At 41.1% G+C, this 19,255-nt stretch overlaps 1 protein-coding gene across 21 annotated transcripts in view; it reads right to left on the bottom strand.

Moving 5' to 3' along the window:
• Positions 1–19,255, bottom strand: part of MYT1L (myelin transcription factor 1 like) — a 716,654-nt gene that overhangs the window by 120,253 nt on the left and 577,146 nt on the right. For 20 of the 21 annotated variants that reach the window (XM_073625442.1, XM_073625431.1, XM_073625429.1 and 17 more), the window contains one exon: positions 9,610–10,581. The exons of the other annotated variant lie outside the window; for it this stretch is intronic. In XM_073625442.1, the coding sequence (XP_073481543.1) occupies positions 9,610–10,581 (972 nt within the window). The remainder of the gene's footprint in view (positions 1–9,609; positions 10,582–19,255) is intronic. 21 annotated transcript variants of the gene reach the window in all.

Here is a 19,255-nt window from a genome sequence, read left to right as displayed (position 1 = left end):
GCATCTTTGCATCGCTTTAGGAGCGGTGTGTACACCGCTCCTAAAGCGCCCCTGCCCATTGAAATCAATGGGCAGCACCGCCGAACCGCCAGCAAATCACCACTGCAGCAGTGCTTTACGGGCGGTTTTAACCCTTTTTCGGCCACTAGCGTGGGTAAAAGTGCCCGCCAGTGGCGGAAGAATGGAAGAAGTGAGCGGGCGGGCAAGCAGAGATGACATCATCTCTCTCTGCCCCCTGCATCACTGATCTTCTGCCCTTACAGCCGGTGTTCTGTCAGCCTCAGTGTCAGAGGTGCGGAGCAGAGACATCATCTCTCACTGCCCACCCTGCATCACCGCTCTCCTGCCTTCATTCGGAACCCACCACTGCATAGAGGTCTGCCTATGTGCTAAATGGACCAGTGCTGCCACCAATACAGTGGTGGCAGGCAGCGTGGCAAGTAAAATTCCGCATCTGGTGAAGGCAATATGGAAGGTGGCGTGCAAAGTGCTATTCCGCATCTGGTGACAAGCAATGTGGCAAGTGACAATCCACATCTTGTGTCAGGCAACGTTGCAGGTGGTGTAGCAAGTGACATTCCACATCTGCTGACAGGCAATGTGGCAGGTGATGTGGCAAGTGACAATCCACATCTGGTGGCAGGCAGCATGGCAAGTGACATCCCGTATCTGGTGGCAGGCGACAGTGCAAGTGACACGCTCAGAGCTCCCACTAATTCTGCATTATGGTGAGTTGAACTATTTCATTTATTACTACAATGTAATAATAGAAATAATCTACTTCAATCATCCTGACACCATATCAAGCAGGGTGCTGTGATGACTGAAGCTCTAACACCAGCCATTGCCTGGGAAAAAACGTTAACCCCCCGCATGACCCCCCCCTCCCCGGTTCTTGGCACAATTTTCTTCCATGCAGCCGGTCCCCGGTGCCATAAAGTTGGGAATCGCTGCTCTAACATGCTAGTTTTGACCCTTAAAGTGATACCAAACCCAAGTCCATCAAGTCCAACCTATGTGTGTGATTATATGTCAGTATTACATTGTATATCCCTGTATATTGTGGTCGTTCAGGTGCTTATCTAATAGTTTCTTGAAACTATCATTGCCCCCGCTGAGACCACAGCCTGTGGAAGGGAATTCCACATCCTTACCGCTCCCACAGTAAAGAACCCTCTACGTAGTTTAAGGTTAAACCTCTTTTCTTCAAATTTTAATGAGTGGCCACAAGTCTTGTTAAACTCCCTTCTGTGAAAAAGTTTTATCCCTATTGTGGGGTCACCAGTACGGCATTTATAAATTGAAATCATATCCCCTCTCAAGCGTCTCTTCTCCAGAGAGAATAAGTTCAGTGCTTGCAACCTTTCCTCATAACTAATATCCTTCAGACCTTTTATTAGCTTTGTTGCCATTATTTGTACTCGCTCCATTTCCAGTACATCCTTCTTGAGGACTGGTGCCCAGAACTGGACAGCATACTCTAGGTGTGGCCGGACCAGAGTCTTGTAGAGTGGGAGAATTATCGTTTTATCCCTGGAATTATTCCCCTTTTAATGCATGCCAATATTCTGTTTGCTTTGTTAGCAGCAGCTTGGCATTGCATGCCATTGCTGAGCCTATCATCTACTAGGACCCCCAGGTCCTTTTCCATCCTTGCCTCCCCCAGAGGTTCTCCCCCCAGTGTATAGATTGCATTCATATTTTTGCCACCCAAATGCATTTTTCTACATTAAACCTCATTTGCCATGTAGTTACCCACCCCATTAATTTGTTCAGATCTTTTTGCAAGGTTTCCACATCCTGTGGAGAAGTTATTGCCCTGTTTAGCTTAGTTTCGCCTACAAATACAGAGATTGAACTGTTTATCCCATCCTCCAGTTTGTTTATGAACAAAATAAATAGGATTGGTCCCAGCACAGAACCCTGGTGGACTCCACTACCTACCCCTGACCATTCCGAGTATTCCCCGTTTATCACCACCCTCTGTACTCGCCCTTGTAGCCAGTTTTCAGTCCATGTACTCACCCTTTGGTCCATGCCAACGGACCTTATTTTGTACAGTAAACATTTATGTGGAACTGTCTCAAATGTTTTTGCAAAATCCAGATACACCACGTCTACGGGCCTTCCTTTATCTAGATAGCAACTCACCTCCTCATAGAAGGTTAATAGATTGGTTTGGCAAGAACGATTCTTCATGAATGTAAATAAAACAAAATGTAATATTTCGCAACTTACCAATCATCAGATGTAATGGCTGAATTAGTTTTCTGTTGTCCCTCTGTTTTCACATGGTGATCTGGCCAGTAACTTACAAAATTACCTTTTGTAATAGAGTGCCTACACTCTGGAGGAAGGAGCACAGGGTCACCTTTGGACAGCAACATTGCCGAGGGGGAGGGGAGTGTTAGATGTACTAACAGATTTAGATGCACTAACAAATGGAAGCCAAATTCCAGCTCACACTTTTTAAGCAGTTACAGCAACAGTTTTTTTTACTTTTGGGATAAAGGTTTCACAAAAATATATAAAGGATGCCCATTGTAAGGACCCTTGTCAATGGTAAATGGTTTGTCTTAACACTCTAACTGCTACATTTGCAGAAGAGTTTGCTCTGTTGAAAAACAACTGACGTGACACCAGGTGAAAATAAAGGAAAGAAAGACTTAGGGTCCATGCACACTGGTTTAGAGGCAGAAAAAAAAAACCCTCTGGTTTGCGTTTTTGAGAGGTGTTTTCTGGCACAAAAACCTGCTTAATGTGCCAAAATTTACAAAAACCTTCTATATGAACGTTTTCTTTCTGCCTAGCGAACTGGAATTTTTTTAAGCCGTGTGCATGGAGCCTAAAAAAGAAAACAAATGCAGCCATCACATCTAAGAATTGGTAAGCTGCAATATAATAAATGTTTGCCTCTGGGTTTAATACAGTTTTAATGCTTTGTTAATGGCATACCCACTTTGTTTTCCTCCTCTACCACCGTAATGAGCTATTATTACTATGTATTCTTATGATGTTTGGCCTTGCTGGCCAGTAGATACTTGTAGGAGGCAGGAGGAAGTAAGATATCTCTTGGTATCCAAAGGAAGTGTTGCTCTTTGTGTATTAGCACCCCAAGATTCAGGACACGCAGGATGCCAGAGACGGTCTCTATAAAAATATTTCACTGACATGTGCAATTTATTTAACGATGTTGATTTACCTAACCAGCACAGCATGTTCACTTTACAATGTGAATTTTCACTTGTCAATGGAATTTTCACTTACCTTAGTGAACTTTGATAAAAAAATTTCCTTTGTAAGTAATATCCAATTACACGCAAGCAAATTAAAAAAAAAATGTTTTTTTTTTTTTTCATGCACGCAATTGCTTAACTGAAATCATCAGAGTTTCACCTACTATATTAAGCTAAGGGTAAATTCCCTTGCAAAATGAAAATTCATTTTGCTACTGTAAGTGAACAGAAAATACCCCTTAAAACAGCCCCAACATATTTATGAATGTATTTAAAGAGAATAGTCTATGTGAGTCATTCTTAATGTTGTTATGTTCTTCACAACCAGTCCAAAGGAGGCTGGGCAGTGGTTTAGAATCTGTAAAGATTGTTTCTTGAATACTTTTTCAAAGTCATTAAAGTGGACCTGCATGTAAAAAGGTAAAGAACTGCTCTGTTATATGGAACATCCACAAAGGTAATTGAGTTTAAGTAGTATTCTGAAAAATGTACCCTCTGTATTGAATTCCTCCTGTAAAATAGCAATGCACTTCCTAGTATGTAATTGTGCCTAGGCACTCCTGTTTCTATAGCTGTATATCCACAGTGTGAGATCTGGGCACTGCTGCCTCTCACTGATAGAGATTTGGAGTGAGATTTGGTGATGTTACTATCAGTGGCGGACCGTCCATTAGGGGCTCATGGATGCCGCCCCCCCCACCCATGTGTACGGCCCCCTGATCTACATACAGGGTGCTAGACTATGGATTCCAGTGGGGGGTGTTTTTTTTCTGAAGCACATGATTAGAGCCAGAGGCTCTAATAGGCTTCAAAAAAGGATGGGCTCTGGGCGCAGGGCACTGCGCCCCAATCCCACCCAGTTGTGTGACAATAGCGAATGAATATTTGCTATTTTCATACTAAATTTCCTCCCCACCAATCAGGAATGAGTCATGATGATTCTATTGGATGCCTAGCGCCTAGGAGGAGGAAAGAGGAGTTGCACGGCAAAAGACGCCATGCTGGAGATGAGGACACCAGAGCAGCTGTCCGCCACCCGCTGTCCGCCACCTAAATCGGGTCCGCCATGCTGGAGCAGAGGACACTGGAGCCACTGCCTGCAGCCCGCCACCTAGATGGAGTATGTGCCGGACTGACCGGCAGACAGCGGGCACTGAGGGGGATGGGTAGTGCCGCCGCCAGCTGCCCAGGGGGGTGGTTGTTTGCCGCCACCCCAAAAAAAAAACACCAGCCGCCACTGGTTAGTATTGTGCTGCTAACTATTCACCTTGGTGGAAGCTCTGATCTGAAGAATCTAAAGTCTACCTCTTTTAACAAGGCATACTGGGGTTGATTTACAAAAGGCAAGTAGACTTTGCACTTTGGAAAGTGCTGTTGCACTCTGCAAGAGCAGTTGCTCCAGAGCTCAGTAAATGAGCAGAATCTCTGCTGACTTCCATTAGTTTATGTGCAGGCAAAAATGCTGTTTTTTTTAATTTTCCTTGCACGTGATTGGGTATTCTTTGCAAAGTGAAGCCTTACCTCATTTACTAAGCTCTGGAGCAACTGCAATTGCTGAGTGCAACTGCTCTTTGCAAGGTGCAAAGTATATTTGCCTTTAGTAAATCAACCCTTTGAAGTCAGTTATGGGAAAAGATCAGCTGCAAGGAGACCACAGGCAATATTTGTGACTAGTCCTTTGCCCTTTGCCTGCTTTTTTGGGCACTTCTTCCAGAGTTCTGTTTCGTTTTACGGCACAGTGCCATAAAGCACAGTATAGTTGAGTGAATGACAAGTAAGTTTGCACTACAAAACTTTTGACATGTAAAATAATAGTTATATATGAATTTGGCAAAAGTATTTGGACACTGCTTCTTTCTAACACATTCTAAACCAAGAAACTTTGAATGTCAATACTGGCATTCGATGACCTAATTTTACAATAGTTACATAGTTACATAGTAGGCGAGGTTGAAAAAAGACACAAGTCCATCAAGTCCAACCTATGTGTGATTACAGTATGGATTTGATACAATTAACTTAGTGTAAGGGATTAGGTTAAGGTTAGGATTAGTGTCTTGAGGTGAAGGTTAAGCTAAGTGATGGGGGACCCGAGAAGAGGAGAATCTGGGCTGCTCTGTGCAAAACCACTGCACAGAGGAGGTAAGTATAACATGTTTGTGTTTTTAAAACAAAAGATACAAAAATAGCCTTTACTATTACTTTAAAGAAAAATACTGCAAAAATACATTTTTCTAATAACTTTATGATTAGTTCCCTAATAACCTTTAGGCCCCTTTCACACTGGGGCGGGCGTCGGCGGCAAAGCGCCGCTATTGTAAGAGTTTTACCCCTCGCTAGCGGCCGAGAAATGGTTAAAAACCACCGCAAAGCGCCTCTGCAGAGGCGCTTTGCCGGTGGTATAGCCGCGCCGTCCCATTGATTTCAATGGGCAGGAGCGGTGAAGGAGCGGTATACACTCCGCTCCTTCACCGCTCCGAAGATGCTGCTAGCGGGACTTTTTTTCCCGTCCTGCCAGCGCATCGCTCCAGTGTGAAAGCCCTTGGGGCTTTCACACTGGAATTAAAGCAGCGGCACTTTCGGGTCGGTTTGCAGGCACTATTATTAGCACAATAGCGCCTGCAAACCGCCCCAGTGTGCAAGGACCCTTAGTGGGTAATACATGTATATATAATAATCTGTATATTAGTGTGTGTGTGTCACCGGCGCAAAACCAAAAACAAAATCTCCTAATTACTTTACTTGTAATTGCCTTAGCTGCTGCATCCAAAAAACTTCTCATAGAGATATACTACAGGTGCTGTGTGTGTGGATGCGCTGCTTCCATCTAAATACGCTTATATCCTGTCTATAAAGTGCAAACTTATTCCATATACAACCTAAGATCATATGCAATCAATAAAGATTTTTTTACATATCAAAAATTATAAATATTTATAAAAGTTCAATAATTCAATAATGTGTGTCACATAATAGCAAAGTCTCCCAGTGATGCGTTCAAATCTTCTGTCAATTGCCTTGATTGGCGTGCGCTTGTAATAATACAATGTGCTAGTGACTTAGTGCTCCACCTCCACCTGTGAGATTGGCCACTCACCGGATATTCCTTTAAAACTACACCTTTGGTTCATTCATGGGGATAACCACTCCACTCAAAGGGAACTTCTTCAACAGATATAATTGGACCATAATGTTCCTCATGAAACATGAATAAAAACGATCATCGCGCAATACCGTTAATACTGTTTATTATAAACACAAAGTAAAAACTGTGCACTCACATTTATGTGTGCCCCCCAGCCGGCACAAAGCTATTCCAACAGTTAGGGACGGGTAGGTATAGCCACCTAGTTCGCCTATGTGTGCTGTGCGACCTCCGTTCCTCCCCTCTTGCCTGTTCGCGTCCTCACCAATCCCGTTCGTATTGGATCACGTGGGTATGTGTTTCCCAGCAGCCTCTACGCGTTTCGCAATTTGCGTCATCAGGAAGCTCCTGATGACGCAAATTGCGAAACGCGTAGAGGCTGCTGGGAAACACATACCCACGTGATCCAATACGAACGGGATTGGTGAGGACGCGAACAGGCAAGAGGGGAGGAACGGAGGTCGCACAGCACACATAGGCGAACTAGGTGGCTATACCTACCCGTCCCTAACTGTTGGAATAGCTTTGTGTCAGGTGTCCCTCCTCTGAATCAATCATATCTACTGTATGTTTAGAACAACAGCTGCTCTCCAAAAATTGCCTGGAGCTTGTATACTGGCTGTAAGTGTAAATATGAAATATTCATACTCTAGGTTTCATATTTACCATATTAAAAAAGAAATAAAACCAATTATCAAATAAATCATGTTTTTAGTTCTGAACACAATGAATAGATAGCATATTAAAATGCTTTTGTTTTCTTTTAAGGGTTTTATTTCAGGGTTAGCTCAAGAGTTAGTCTAAGGACCAGATTAAACTTAAGAAGTCAGGGAATGTGGAAGATATTTTTAAAAACTTCTTTTCAATGTCAAAAAACAAGCACTGAGCCGTTGGTTGCATAAGCCAACTTAAAGCCCATTAGACACCTGAATCCCTTATGCTACTAGGAAAGAAAACCCTAGAAGAACAGTCATAGAAATATATATATATATATATATATATATATGTAATTCTCAATTGAATTCAATTGAGGAGAGACCATGTTGGCTTGTGTCCAGCACTTTCTGTAATTACTTGTTTTATTTTTTTTTTACCTTTTTAATGTTGAATGAATTCAGAAGCAATTATAAAACCTTGGTGAAACGTGCAGCTCATAGCCAACTTACCAAGAACACATGGGCAGTGTGCAAAAGTATATTCTTGAACACATTTCTGATCTAAATGTCAATATTGTAACAGTTTAGTCTATGAAAGAATGGAGCTAGCCATAAGTGGTGTCATATTCCGAATAAGTTTAACAAAAATTGTAATTGAAACTCTGCTAAGAGGTCCAGATAAAATTTTATTCCAATAAATGTCAGGGGGACAACCCAAAAAGAGTAGCCAATTTGTTGGCTACTTTCTAGATTGCCACTCTGCCTTTTATTGGAATAAAGATGTATCTGAGCCTTTTAGCAGGGATGCTTCAATTTCATATCTTGTTACATTACACTATAAACCAAGATGACTGTGGAGATCCTCTGGAGTGTAGAAGCTGATTGCCTGGGAAACAAATCATTTACATCAACATCAATGCTTTAAGATAGCATTACCAATGAGAAAACCCTACAGGTCCAGCACTTTTTTCCCCCTTTCCTCAACTGCGATCCCAATAAGGGTAGTAAAGCCAATATTTAGGGAGATGAAGGGTGGGATATAAAACTGTCCCATTTTTAGATGTTTCACATCTTGGGGAAACTAATGGTTCTGTCCAAGAGGAATGATGGGACATCCCAAATTTTGTTTTGTTCTCAGGGAGAAAAATGGACTCTTATTTAATTGTGTCCTTTGGTGAAAGGAGCTGCTGGTTCACACATTTTGTGCTTACCAAGTCAACTTAGCTGATTTACAGTTTTATTCAAAAAAGAGATTAAACATGGTAAGAGAACTATGTATTTCTTCTGATCATCACCAGGAAGAAAAAAAAAAGTTTTTCTATAATTAAATTGCTGACTGTATCAATTGTTCTTCCAGACTCTGAAAATATCTCATTCAAAGGGGCTAATGGGATCGTCAATTAATCTAAGAGGAATTAATTGCATATTGTTGCAAGTGATTTAGAGACACTAGATTCATTTACCTCACACACAGCAAGACACTTGAATTGGACCAGCATTCCTTCTTAGCTGCACACTACATCAAGGCTCATTATAAACTCTCAGCAATAAATATAAAAAGCTGATTATTGTAATTCATCAATTATCTATCATTAGCCAGCATGACTACATATGAATGTAATGAACATCCTAATTTTTTCAAAACTCTCTTTAAACCTGCTTCATGACTTACAAATGGTGGAGCCATTTGAGAACTCAATCGTATTCTCAATGAGGCCTACCACTTCACAAAATGGCTTCTATTATTTTGTGTGTTCTGGAAGATGTCCACCAAATTTACATGAGTAATAAAATATGCAAAGCAATGTTTACCTTTTGCAATTGACTTTCATATCCAGGGTTGTTTTAGTTAAGAGGCAAACAGATCGATTTGCTCTGAACTCACCAAAAAATATTGTCCATTGTGCTGAATCTGGAATAACAGCAAATGTCTGAATATCTGTCAGATCCTGCCAATTTGGTAAAACTAAATTTGTTGCAAAATTAATGTCCATTGACAAAATTTTACAGAGGCATGCACTTTCAATTTCACTCATTCAGCTGCTTAAGTGAAATTTGTTTGAAAAAAAGAAACAATCTACTCATTTTTAAATTAATTTAGGGGATTTTTTCATGGGGCTTAGTGGTTTACATTAATTTAGCTTATTTAATGTAATGTTCTTTGTATTTGTGTCTTTTATTTTGCTTTTTTTCTTGCAGTCTTTTTTTCTGTGAAAAGAAAAAAACATAAAAAAATAAAGAGTAGTAAGGTGCTGTCTTTGGCACAAGAACTTTTCCAGTTGAAATGAGTTTCAGTAATGCTCCAGAGCCATATAAAGTCCATTGCCCCTTAAAAAAAACATCAAAACCATCCTAATTTCACTGTTCCTTTTCCTTGAAAACATTTGACATCTGTAACTATTGCTTTGCTTTCACTAATATTTTAAAGCAATCCGGGGACCAGCACTAAATTTTGTCCTTCCTTGAAGCAGCTCTTTTGTGAAGTGAACAATATTCATGAGTGTTCAGCTGTTTTGGGGATGTGAAAACAACACCACTACAATACTTAAGAAATGTACGCAAAAAATGTTACCTTTAGTATAACATGGCTTTTTGACATGGCCATCAGTGGACTTTGGCCGTCTGTCCTCCCCTGAGAGGTGCCTCATTGGATCATCACAAGGCCTCATGCTGTCTCTCCTCCCAGCTTCCATGGCCATTCTTTCCCTCATTGCCTTTGCTCTCTCACTTTCCAGGGCTATGGCTTTTTCTAGCAGTGTCAGATTACCCTTTGTCATATCAAAGACTTCTTCTGACCTGTCTGAGGTGATGGAGGTAGTGTCATCATCTCTTTCGTTAAATTCATCCTCTTTTGCACAGCTAGAAAAAGTTCTTGATCTAGGGCTCAACTGTTCTTCAAGTCTCATTAAGTTCATCATATCAGAATAATTTCTCTCCGGTATTCGGTCACAATAGTCTTCATCTGCTCTGGGCAATCTCATGCCCATAGTTTGCTGTTGGCTTCTATCATGGGAATTAGTTTCACTAAGTTTCCGTGCAAGGTCAAAACATTGGTTCCGTAAGCATTCTAAACTGCTCAGGCACACCTCCTCATCACTCTCCTCCACCATTTTCTCTGCATGTCCATTATTCGTAGGTTTTCCTAACGTCAAATAGTTCATATTCCTTGAGTCTTCCTGGGATGTATTGTCAACATAATTCCTATCATTGAGGTTATCGGAAAGCACTACACCGTGTCCTTGTGCCAGCAGTTTGAGGGAATCCACAGTTTCCCTAACAACATCACTGTCCAAGTCTAAACTAAGCTCTGTCTTTCGTCCCACGTTCTCATTCTTGTCACTGTCGTCCTCCATGCTATTAGATGTATTGCTGTTCATTTCAGATTCTGTCCTGGCTCTGTACGCTGCATCCTCCGCTATTTTGCCAAGATTCAACAACGACTTGGCTACCAGTTCATCATAATTATCGTATTCATCGTTATTGTTATCATCCTTCTCTGTGTCGTGCATAATTCGAGAGCTGTGACAATCCATTGAGTGATTGTCTAAAAAGCAAACAGAGAGAGAGAGAGAGGGGTAGCTAGAACACTGAGCAACATTTCTGATTGTGCTAGTAAAAATTTAGCTTATATGTTGTAACAAACATAGTTATGCTGCATTTTATGCCATATTGTTTCAGGTTTGTTTTATATAAGTGTAAAGTATAATATATGCGCAATACAATCTCTCAGAAGATATGTCATCTGTTCATTTTAGGGTCTATACATACCTCTTGATCATCTATAAGCAACATTTTTCAGTGCTATTTTGGTTTGGGTAAAGATGTTCTTTTTTACTGTAGTTAATGAAAAACACGCTCTAACTGCTGCATGCAGCAGCTTGTAAGCCCACTACCTAATGTGCCATGGTGCTTGTGCTGGAGTGTTTATGGTTTCCTCATTAATAACAAGATGCAAAGCAGATGCTCCTCGCAGTGCATGAAAAGTGGCAGTATTGGTGATGTCAGAATAATGCCTTACTGCGCCCCACAATTCCATTGCCTCTGTGACAAATGAAAACGTTTGGGAAGTGGGATAACAAAAAGGTGTTCCAGAGCTCTGAAGACATTGTCAGTGCAGCTGAGACCTATCTTAAGGTGAACCTGAATGCAAAAATTAAACATTTCCTATCTTATATGGAACAACCTCCCTCAACCTCCCTCTGCTGAACACGAAAGAATTGCATTCAGGATAGGAACGTTTTGACCGCCGAGCATGGGAAAATGCAAACCACAGCAAAACCGTGGCTCAATTTTGCCATGTTTTGGGTTTTCCCACGGCAGTGGTAAATGTAGTGTACATGAAGCCTAATGGCATCTAAGAGATTAAAGCACATGAGCATAGGTGCTAAGAGATTAAAGTACAAACAATGGGTACTGAGTGCTAAGGGGTTACCTACATGACCTGGGTTTCTGGTGTGGAGAACTAAGGAGATAATGCACATGGGCTGACTGGGCTTTAAGGCCTCATACACACTGGACATTATAAAAACAGTAGATTTAGCTGTTGAATGCCATGTTAAAAATGCAATTTTTCTGCAGTTTGCAGCGTTTTTGCATTAGCGTTTTTTAGCTTTTGTGTTTTATAGCAAAACTATATTCCCACAAAAGCTTATGGCTCAAATACCGCTCATAAACTCTGAATAGCTTTTTTTCAGCATTTTTTGCGTTTTTCAGAGTTATGCCCTGTACACACGGTCGGACATTGATCGGACATTCTGACATCAAAATCCTAGGATTTTTTCCGACGGATGTTGGCTCAAACTTGTCTTGCATACATACGGTCACACAAAGTTGTCGGAAAATCCGATCATTCTGAACGCGGTGACGTAAAACACGTACGTCGGGACTATAAATGGGGCAGTAGCCAATAGCTTTCATCTCTTTATTTATTTTGAGCATGCGTGGCACTTTGTGCGTCGGATTTGTGTACACACGATCGGAAATTCCGACAACGGATTTTGTTGTCGAAAAATTTTATAGCCTGCTCTCAAACTTTGTGTGTCGGAAAATCCGATGGAAAATGTGTGATGGAGCCTACACACGGTCGGAATTTCCGACAACAAGGTCCTATCACACATTTTCCGTCGGAAAATCCGACCGTGTGTACGGGGCATTAGAGTGTTTTTACAGCTGAAAAAAATCTTCTACAAACCCACTAGTTCTGTTTTGTTTTCCCCAGCCAGAAAACGCCCCTGCCGAAAACTGCTGATGAAAGCCTATGTTCATGGACACATAGGATAACATGCTTGGGAGTCTACTGGCTGCAGAAAAAAAATGTCTGAAGCTAAAAACAGCAGCTATAAAAACTTCCAGTGTGCATGAGATCTTAGAGTTTTTTCATTTGCGCAGAGAAATGGGTACTGAGGGGTTAACACACCTGAGATGGGGCTGGTTGCTAAAGGGGTTATTGCTTATACACTGGGGATAGGTCTCTGAGAATTAATGCGCACACTGAATATTTACCACTAAGGAATTATTGCACATGCTTTTGAGGCAGGTCACATTCACTGCGGACAGATCACTGAGGGGTTACTGCTTCTAAGCTGGGGGACTGAGGGGTTAATGTTTCTTCTGTGGCTGATGATCAATGATAGGTTAATTCACATATACTGCAGAATGGTCACTGTTGGGTTAATGCACATACTCCTACTGGTATAAAACTGGCTAGAGAGCTCTGTTTTCTAGAGTGGCATTTTACCAGTGGTATGGATACTGGTGGGTGGTGGTGAAGGTGTATATGCTGGGGGACGGGTACAGGTGAGAGACTAATGTGTGTCCTTACACACATACAAACACAATCATGCACTACACAATGAGAAATGAGAGACGTTTTCTTCACTCTGAGTGCGAAACCTCCAGCCACGTTTGTCTATGTAATGTCTATGTGGAGGACATGGACATTGTTCAATATTGTTCAATATACAATATAATTTGTGTGGTGGGAGTGGGTGACTGTAGACTAAGGACTCAAGCTCAAAGCCCCATTGCACTACAATGTTAATTATATTGTGGTCCTCGTAGGATTGCACATCTGTGCGTATTGCGAGGGTTCCCCAGACTCCGCTGTCAGCCTGAAAAATTACTTATGGATCTACTGTAAGGTTAACTGGCGCATATTATTGACACTGGTCAATGTGGTCTGGGCATCTAAGCTTCAATGGCCTCTGGTTAGTAAGAGTAAGAGCCTCCTTAGGGTAATGTTATGGGGTAAAGAGTTATGTGATAGGTTAAATAAGTAGGCTGTCACTGCTGACTTGGTTTGGAGAATGCTAGTTGCTTAGTTTCAACATGTTTCAAATATTGACCTTGACCAAGCAAACAGCAAAATAAAAATGGAGCACAGTAAAAAAAAAATTTAGTATGTTGTTATTTATGGCTAGTGACACAGGAAGTACTGAAGACAAAGCATCTTTAGCTTGTTATTGCATAGGGCATGTGTTGAGTAGCACAGCCCAACACAGACCCTATTCAATAACATGGTGAAACCTATTGTTTCCAGTATGGATGAGTTTACACCAATGTGTCACGTGTGGCTCCTGCTGTGAAAAAAAAATGCAAATCACTGCAAAAAGTAACGTCAACGCACATCAACGGAAGTGCATTTAGCATGGGTCAAAGTGCACTAAATGCAACAGATTTGGTATTAATCTAAAACAGGAACAGGTGCATCCGAGCTACTACCTCCTGTATAATCCCTGGCCTCAAGAACACAGCACTCAGCCTAGGAAGTCTTTGCAAACCTCCATGTAATTTATACAAAAAAGGGAGAAAGGTTGGTGCCATGGAAGTCGGCTAAAACATAGTTTTATTGTTGCATGTGAACAACAGTCAAAAAAGTCAATGTGTTTCGGCCAGCAGATGTTTTAGTCGACTTCCATAGCACTAAAACGAAACTAAAACAGTTTCTCTTAGTGTCGTGATAGAGAGCTCTGTGCTAAAATCTCCTTCCCTGTAAATCAACAGCTCGCTCGAGTTCTTGAGAGATAAAAGAAGATGGTGGTTTATTCAATTTGTCAGTAACTCTCCAGTGCTGAAATATAAATTTGGGCTTAAAGACATTCATTTTTTTTCAGCGTGTTATTGCAAACACTGTTTTAAAATATTACCATAACTGTATGCAATTATCATAACAAGCGAAATAATCTTTCAATGTTACAGATTTGGTTATTGCAAGAAGTATGGACCAAAAAAATAACAGCAGCTGTTTTAGTGGATACATCTTTGTTACTCCAAATGCTGTCACTCTCTGCAGACACGAACGCAGACTTATGAATAGTAGAACTTGCCAACTATTTCTATCTGCTAGGGGGAAAAAAATCTGCAATACTAGTGCTGAAAATCTCTCCTCTGCACCTGTCCCTAGGCTCTTATTAAACTGAGTAATGGCATTAGTGACTCCATAATTTTACCAGGTATTCTGGGAGGGTGACTGTGAACACCTGTTACTTGTTGGAAATGTATGGACTACATGCAAATAAACTCTATGCCTCGGATATTTACCAATTTGCAGAGTTGATGGCATGCTAACAGTTAAAGCTAAATTCCAGGCAAACAACTAATTTCATTAATGAATGAGATATATAGGAGCTGTTTTACCTGCCAAAGAATTTGTATTTCTGTCCATCCAGTTCTGAAAATTACACATCTCTGCCACACAAACCACCCATGCTTAGTGGGGGATTAGCCCAGTTAAGTAACAAATATAGGTCTTGTTCCTTCCCCAGCCAGTGGCTACACAGTGAAAGGAGAAGCAGCAGACGGATGAGCTCATCTCTGTTAAATGCTAGGGATGGGTTATAGTTTAAGAACTTAGCTTACCGCTATTAGACAGAAGTCAATGTTTTCTGTTTAACCACTTGCCGCCAAATCATGTACCTAGTACATCATTTGACTTCAAATGGTTGTACCAGAGTGATGCCCGCTTTTTAAATCCAACGGCTGGCCCGCCTTTCCGCTACCTTCCACGGTCTCTCAAGCTCTCCCATCCCACAGGGAGACCTGAGTGACCAGCAGGCACATCCACCGGCTATGACTAAGGCCTTATAGGCTGAAACGCGTCAACTGATCTTATATGTGGTTGTATACTGTGGTTTTTGAATAAACATGAAGATTTTTTAAGAGCAACCACTGGTGTGCAAACCATCTTTCTTCAACGTCCACTGGCTGGCTAGACAGTCTAACAAAGCTGGGATAGGCTTTGATGGGCTGTCTGTAATGGTAACCCATAAGCGATGACATGACATCACTTCCAGTTTACCCGGATGTTTTCGGTGTCATTTTCAAATAATGAAATGCATCCAAAGCTACCAATCTCTGTGTTTTTGAGTGCTTTTAAGTGCAGAGGAGGGATTTGGGGTCTTATTGAACCCAGATCTCTCCATAAAGAATACCTGTCACATGCCTGCTGTCACAAGAGATGTTTACATTCCTTGTGACAGCAATAAAGTTATCAAAAAAATTAAAGCAACAGTGTAAAAATAAAAAAATAAAATAAATTATAATTACAAAAAAAAAAAACGAACGCCCCCCCCCCCCCCCCCCGCAGATTTGCAAAGGCAAATACAATTGTCTGTCCCGCATGCACGCAAACAATGATCGTCCCACACATGTGAGGTATAGATCAGGGGCAGTAATTCTAGCAAAAGACCTCCTCTGTAAGTCTAAAGTGGTAACCTGTAAAGGCTTTGAAAAGCATCGCCTATGGATAGTAAAATTTACATAATTTGTAGCCGTTGCATGTGTGAGCAATTTTAAAGAGTGACATGTTTGGTTTCTATTAACTCAGTGTAACATTATCTTTTATATTTTACAAAAAATTGGGTTATGTATTGTGTTTATTTGCAAATTCAAAAAATTTTATTTTTTCCCAAAAATTGTGCTACATAAAAAAATTGCAAAACCCACCAATTTATTCTCTAGGGCCTCTGCTTTAAAAAAAATATTTAATGTCTGTGGGTTCTAAGTAATTTTCGAGCAAAAAAACTGATTGTTACACATAAAAAAAAAGTGCCAGAAAAGGCCCGGTCCTTAAAGGGGTTGTAAACCTTCGAAAACACCTGGTAGTGACCGCCCCCCCAGTCCCCCGTTTTACTTACCTGAGCCCTGGAACTTGACCCGTCGGGGACGCGCTGTCTCTCTGCCTGGGGTTCTCGGCTCTTGATTGGATAGATTTATAGCAGCGCAGCCATTGGCTCCCACTTCAAATCCAATGATGCGGGCGCCGGGGGTGGGGCCGAGTCATACATTCGGCGGCTATGGACACTGAATGCTGGACTCAGGAGAATGATTCTCCTAGGGGGTTATTTGATGTAGGGAGGAGCCGAGAGAGCTGCCGGGGGACCCCAGAAGAGGATGTTCGGGGCCACTCTGTGCTGCACAGTGGAGGTAAGTATGATATGTTTGTTATTTAAAAAAAAAAAAAAACTAACCCTTGCAATCACTTTAAGGGGATAACCTAGGTTTGGACTCATGGTAAAGCATGTATTTATTACGGGTATTTTTATAAAAACACCCAAATTCAGCGATTAGTGCTATAAAATACAAAACCCCCCCCAAAAAAAACAAGGTGCAGCCTGCATCAAATACCTTGATATAAGTTATATGTAAAATAACCCAATATAGCCACACTATCCCTTTAAATCAATTGAATTCAATTGATATTTACTGTATATAGAACCAACAATTTAGAACCTACATACTGCACATTCACTTGAGCCCCTGCCCTCAAAGAGTTTACAATCTGAGGTCCCTATGTCACATGCATACCTTCATGTACATACAGTGCATACTAGGGCTGATTTGCCTATCAGCATATCCTTGGAGTGTGGGAGGAAATCAGAGTACTCAGAGGAAACCCATGCAAGTACAGGGAAAACATGCAAACCCTATACAGATAGTGTCCTGACCAGGATACAAACCTGGAATCATAGTGCTACAAGGCAGAATTGCTATCCACTAAAGACACTGTGCTGCCCTCAAGAAACAGCCCCAGACTGGAAGAGGTCCAGCGTCTTATTTAAATTGGCCATTCTGAAATTAACTGATTGTTTGGGTAGGTGCCCAATGTAGACATATAGATATGAATAAAACAACCTGCATGTAACTCAGCCCTCAAATTTCCTGTTAAAGTGAATTATCTGAGAGCTTTTAATTATTGGACAGTCCTTGTAAATAAGTGATGGGAGTTGCACTGTTGCTGAAGGACCTCTTTGAATCTTTTATCCAGCATAAATGAATGCTTGTGTCTTCTTTGGTTTTCTTAACAGTCTATAAATTAATTTTCACACTATTACATATGTCTAGGCTGGGCAAGCAAATGAAGCACCTGCTTTGTGAACATCAGCAGGGATGGGTGACTCCGGACTCCTGTTCTATCAACATTTGGCACAGGAACAGCTCCAAAGTCCTAGGAGGGGTGTAAGGACCAGTTTCCTGTAGAGGGTTAAGTTCTAAAGAAGTACATGGTAACAGAGGAACCCGAACAACCAACAGTTGGACACATACTTAATGTGCTGGTCAAGGGCATTTGGTTGCTGTCAGTAGGTCAGGGAGGTTAACTGTCACTCTGTGTTGTAAGTGGGATAGGGCTAGCCTCTGTTAGCTTAATAGTGGATGTCATTGATCTATGTGGTTTGCGCCCCCCTAGTTTTTCTATTTTTATTGTTTTGTGTCATGAGACGTGCTCCTTGGGTGACGGGCACCCGCTGTGGGAGGAAAACCAATGGAAGGATAAACAGGAGGCGTTTGAGCTGCGCTATTTTTTACATGTGGTCACAATATATTTTTAGGCATTTTATATGTGAGTGTGAGCTGCCTGATTTACACAGCACTGTCAACAAATGTAAATGTTTTAATGTATTCCTATTAATGTGTCATTATATGTTAAATGCAGTACATGCATAGTTTTCCATTATAAATGGATGTGGTCCTCACAAGCTATAACAAAATGTAAATGTCAACAAATGTAAATGTTTTAATGTATTCCTATTAATGTGTCATTATATATTAAATGCAGTACATGCATAGTTTTCCATTATAAATGGATGTGGTTCTCACAAGCTATAACCTTCCTTAAAGTGTTACTAAATCCAGTAATATAGAAATAGTTCATCTGCCCCCCACAGTGCCCGCTTATAAATCTTCTTTTTACATTAAAATACTTCCACTATATACCTTTTTGGATGATCTGTGTACCATGGTCACATGATAAATTGCACAGTTTCTCCAGTGCTGAGAGTTCAGGTAGGAGGAGATTTCCACTACAGCCTGTATACATGCCCACATGTGTGATGTCGATATCATGTGACCTGGCTAGCTCTGAGAACAAGTAAAAGTTCTCTCCAGCATAAAAAACACAACAGAGCATGTGCGGGTCGGCTACTCTGCCTGTGTTAGCTGGCCTTCCCCAGATAGACAGTGCAGGAGGGAAGGATCTGGGCATAAAGGATAAAACAGCCTTTTTACACAATGCAGAGGATTAACCCCTTAAGTTCCACAGTGAGTATAACAAGCATCCTATGCTGCATATACAGACTGATTTTACTGTTGTGGGTTTAGTAACACTTTAAATCTATAGTGATTCACTAAGAGCATACTCACACTAGGTGATCTGTAGCTTGCCCAAGCATGTGTTACCCCCAAAGTCCTGTTCCACTAGTGTGATCACTCTGTAGCATGCCCTGGCCTGCTTAAAGAGGTGGGCTTGGGCATGGTTCAGTTGGATGACATAAGCATGCTCAAGCCCAGCACAATGTGAGAGTAGGCTAGTGGGAACAATTATACTCAGGCAAAGTACAAGGCAAACTTGCCTGGTGTCATTACGCCCTAAGAGTGGTTGTGTCATTGAACAAAAAAAAAATCACAGATCATGTTTCACACAATCTAGTAGACAATCACTCTCCAGTATCACTTACCTTACAACCAATGTGTTTACAGCTAATGATTTGCATAATTTCATAAAGAGTTCATGAGTCATAATATTATCAAATTAGAGCCCAGTGAAAATTTCAAACTCAAACTCAGGTAGTCCACCGTGAATACAAATTCTTCACACCAAATGTGCACCAGCCACCTTATACAAATAAAGCAGCTTACCAAACATTCAGACTCCATATCTCAGATCCAACAATTCTTTAGAATGATAGACTCTGCCTGGATGGGTGGATTGCTCCAGATCCCTC

This window comes from Aquarana catesbeiana, linkage group LG04 (genome assembly GCF_042186555.1).
Source record: "Aquarana catesbeiana isolate 2022-GZ linkage group LG04, ASM4218655v1, whole genome shotgun sequence".
NCBI classification, from domain to species: domain Eukaryota; kingdom Metazoa; phylum Chordata; class Amphibia; order Anura; family Ranidae; genus Aquarana; species Aquarana catesbeiana.
Note: the sequence above shows the minus strand (reverse complement) of the source record. Positions and strands in the feature narration are given on the sequence as shown.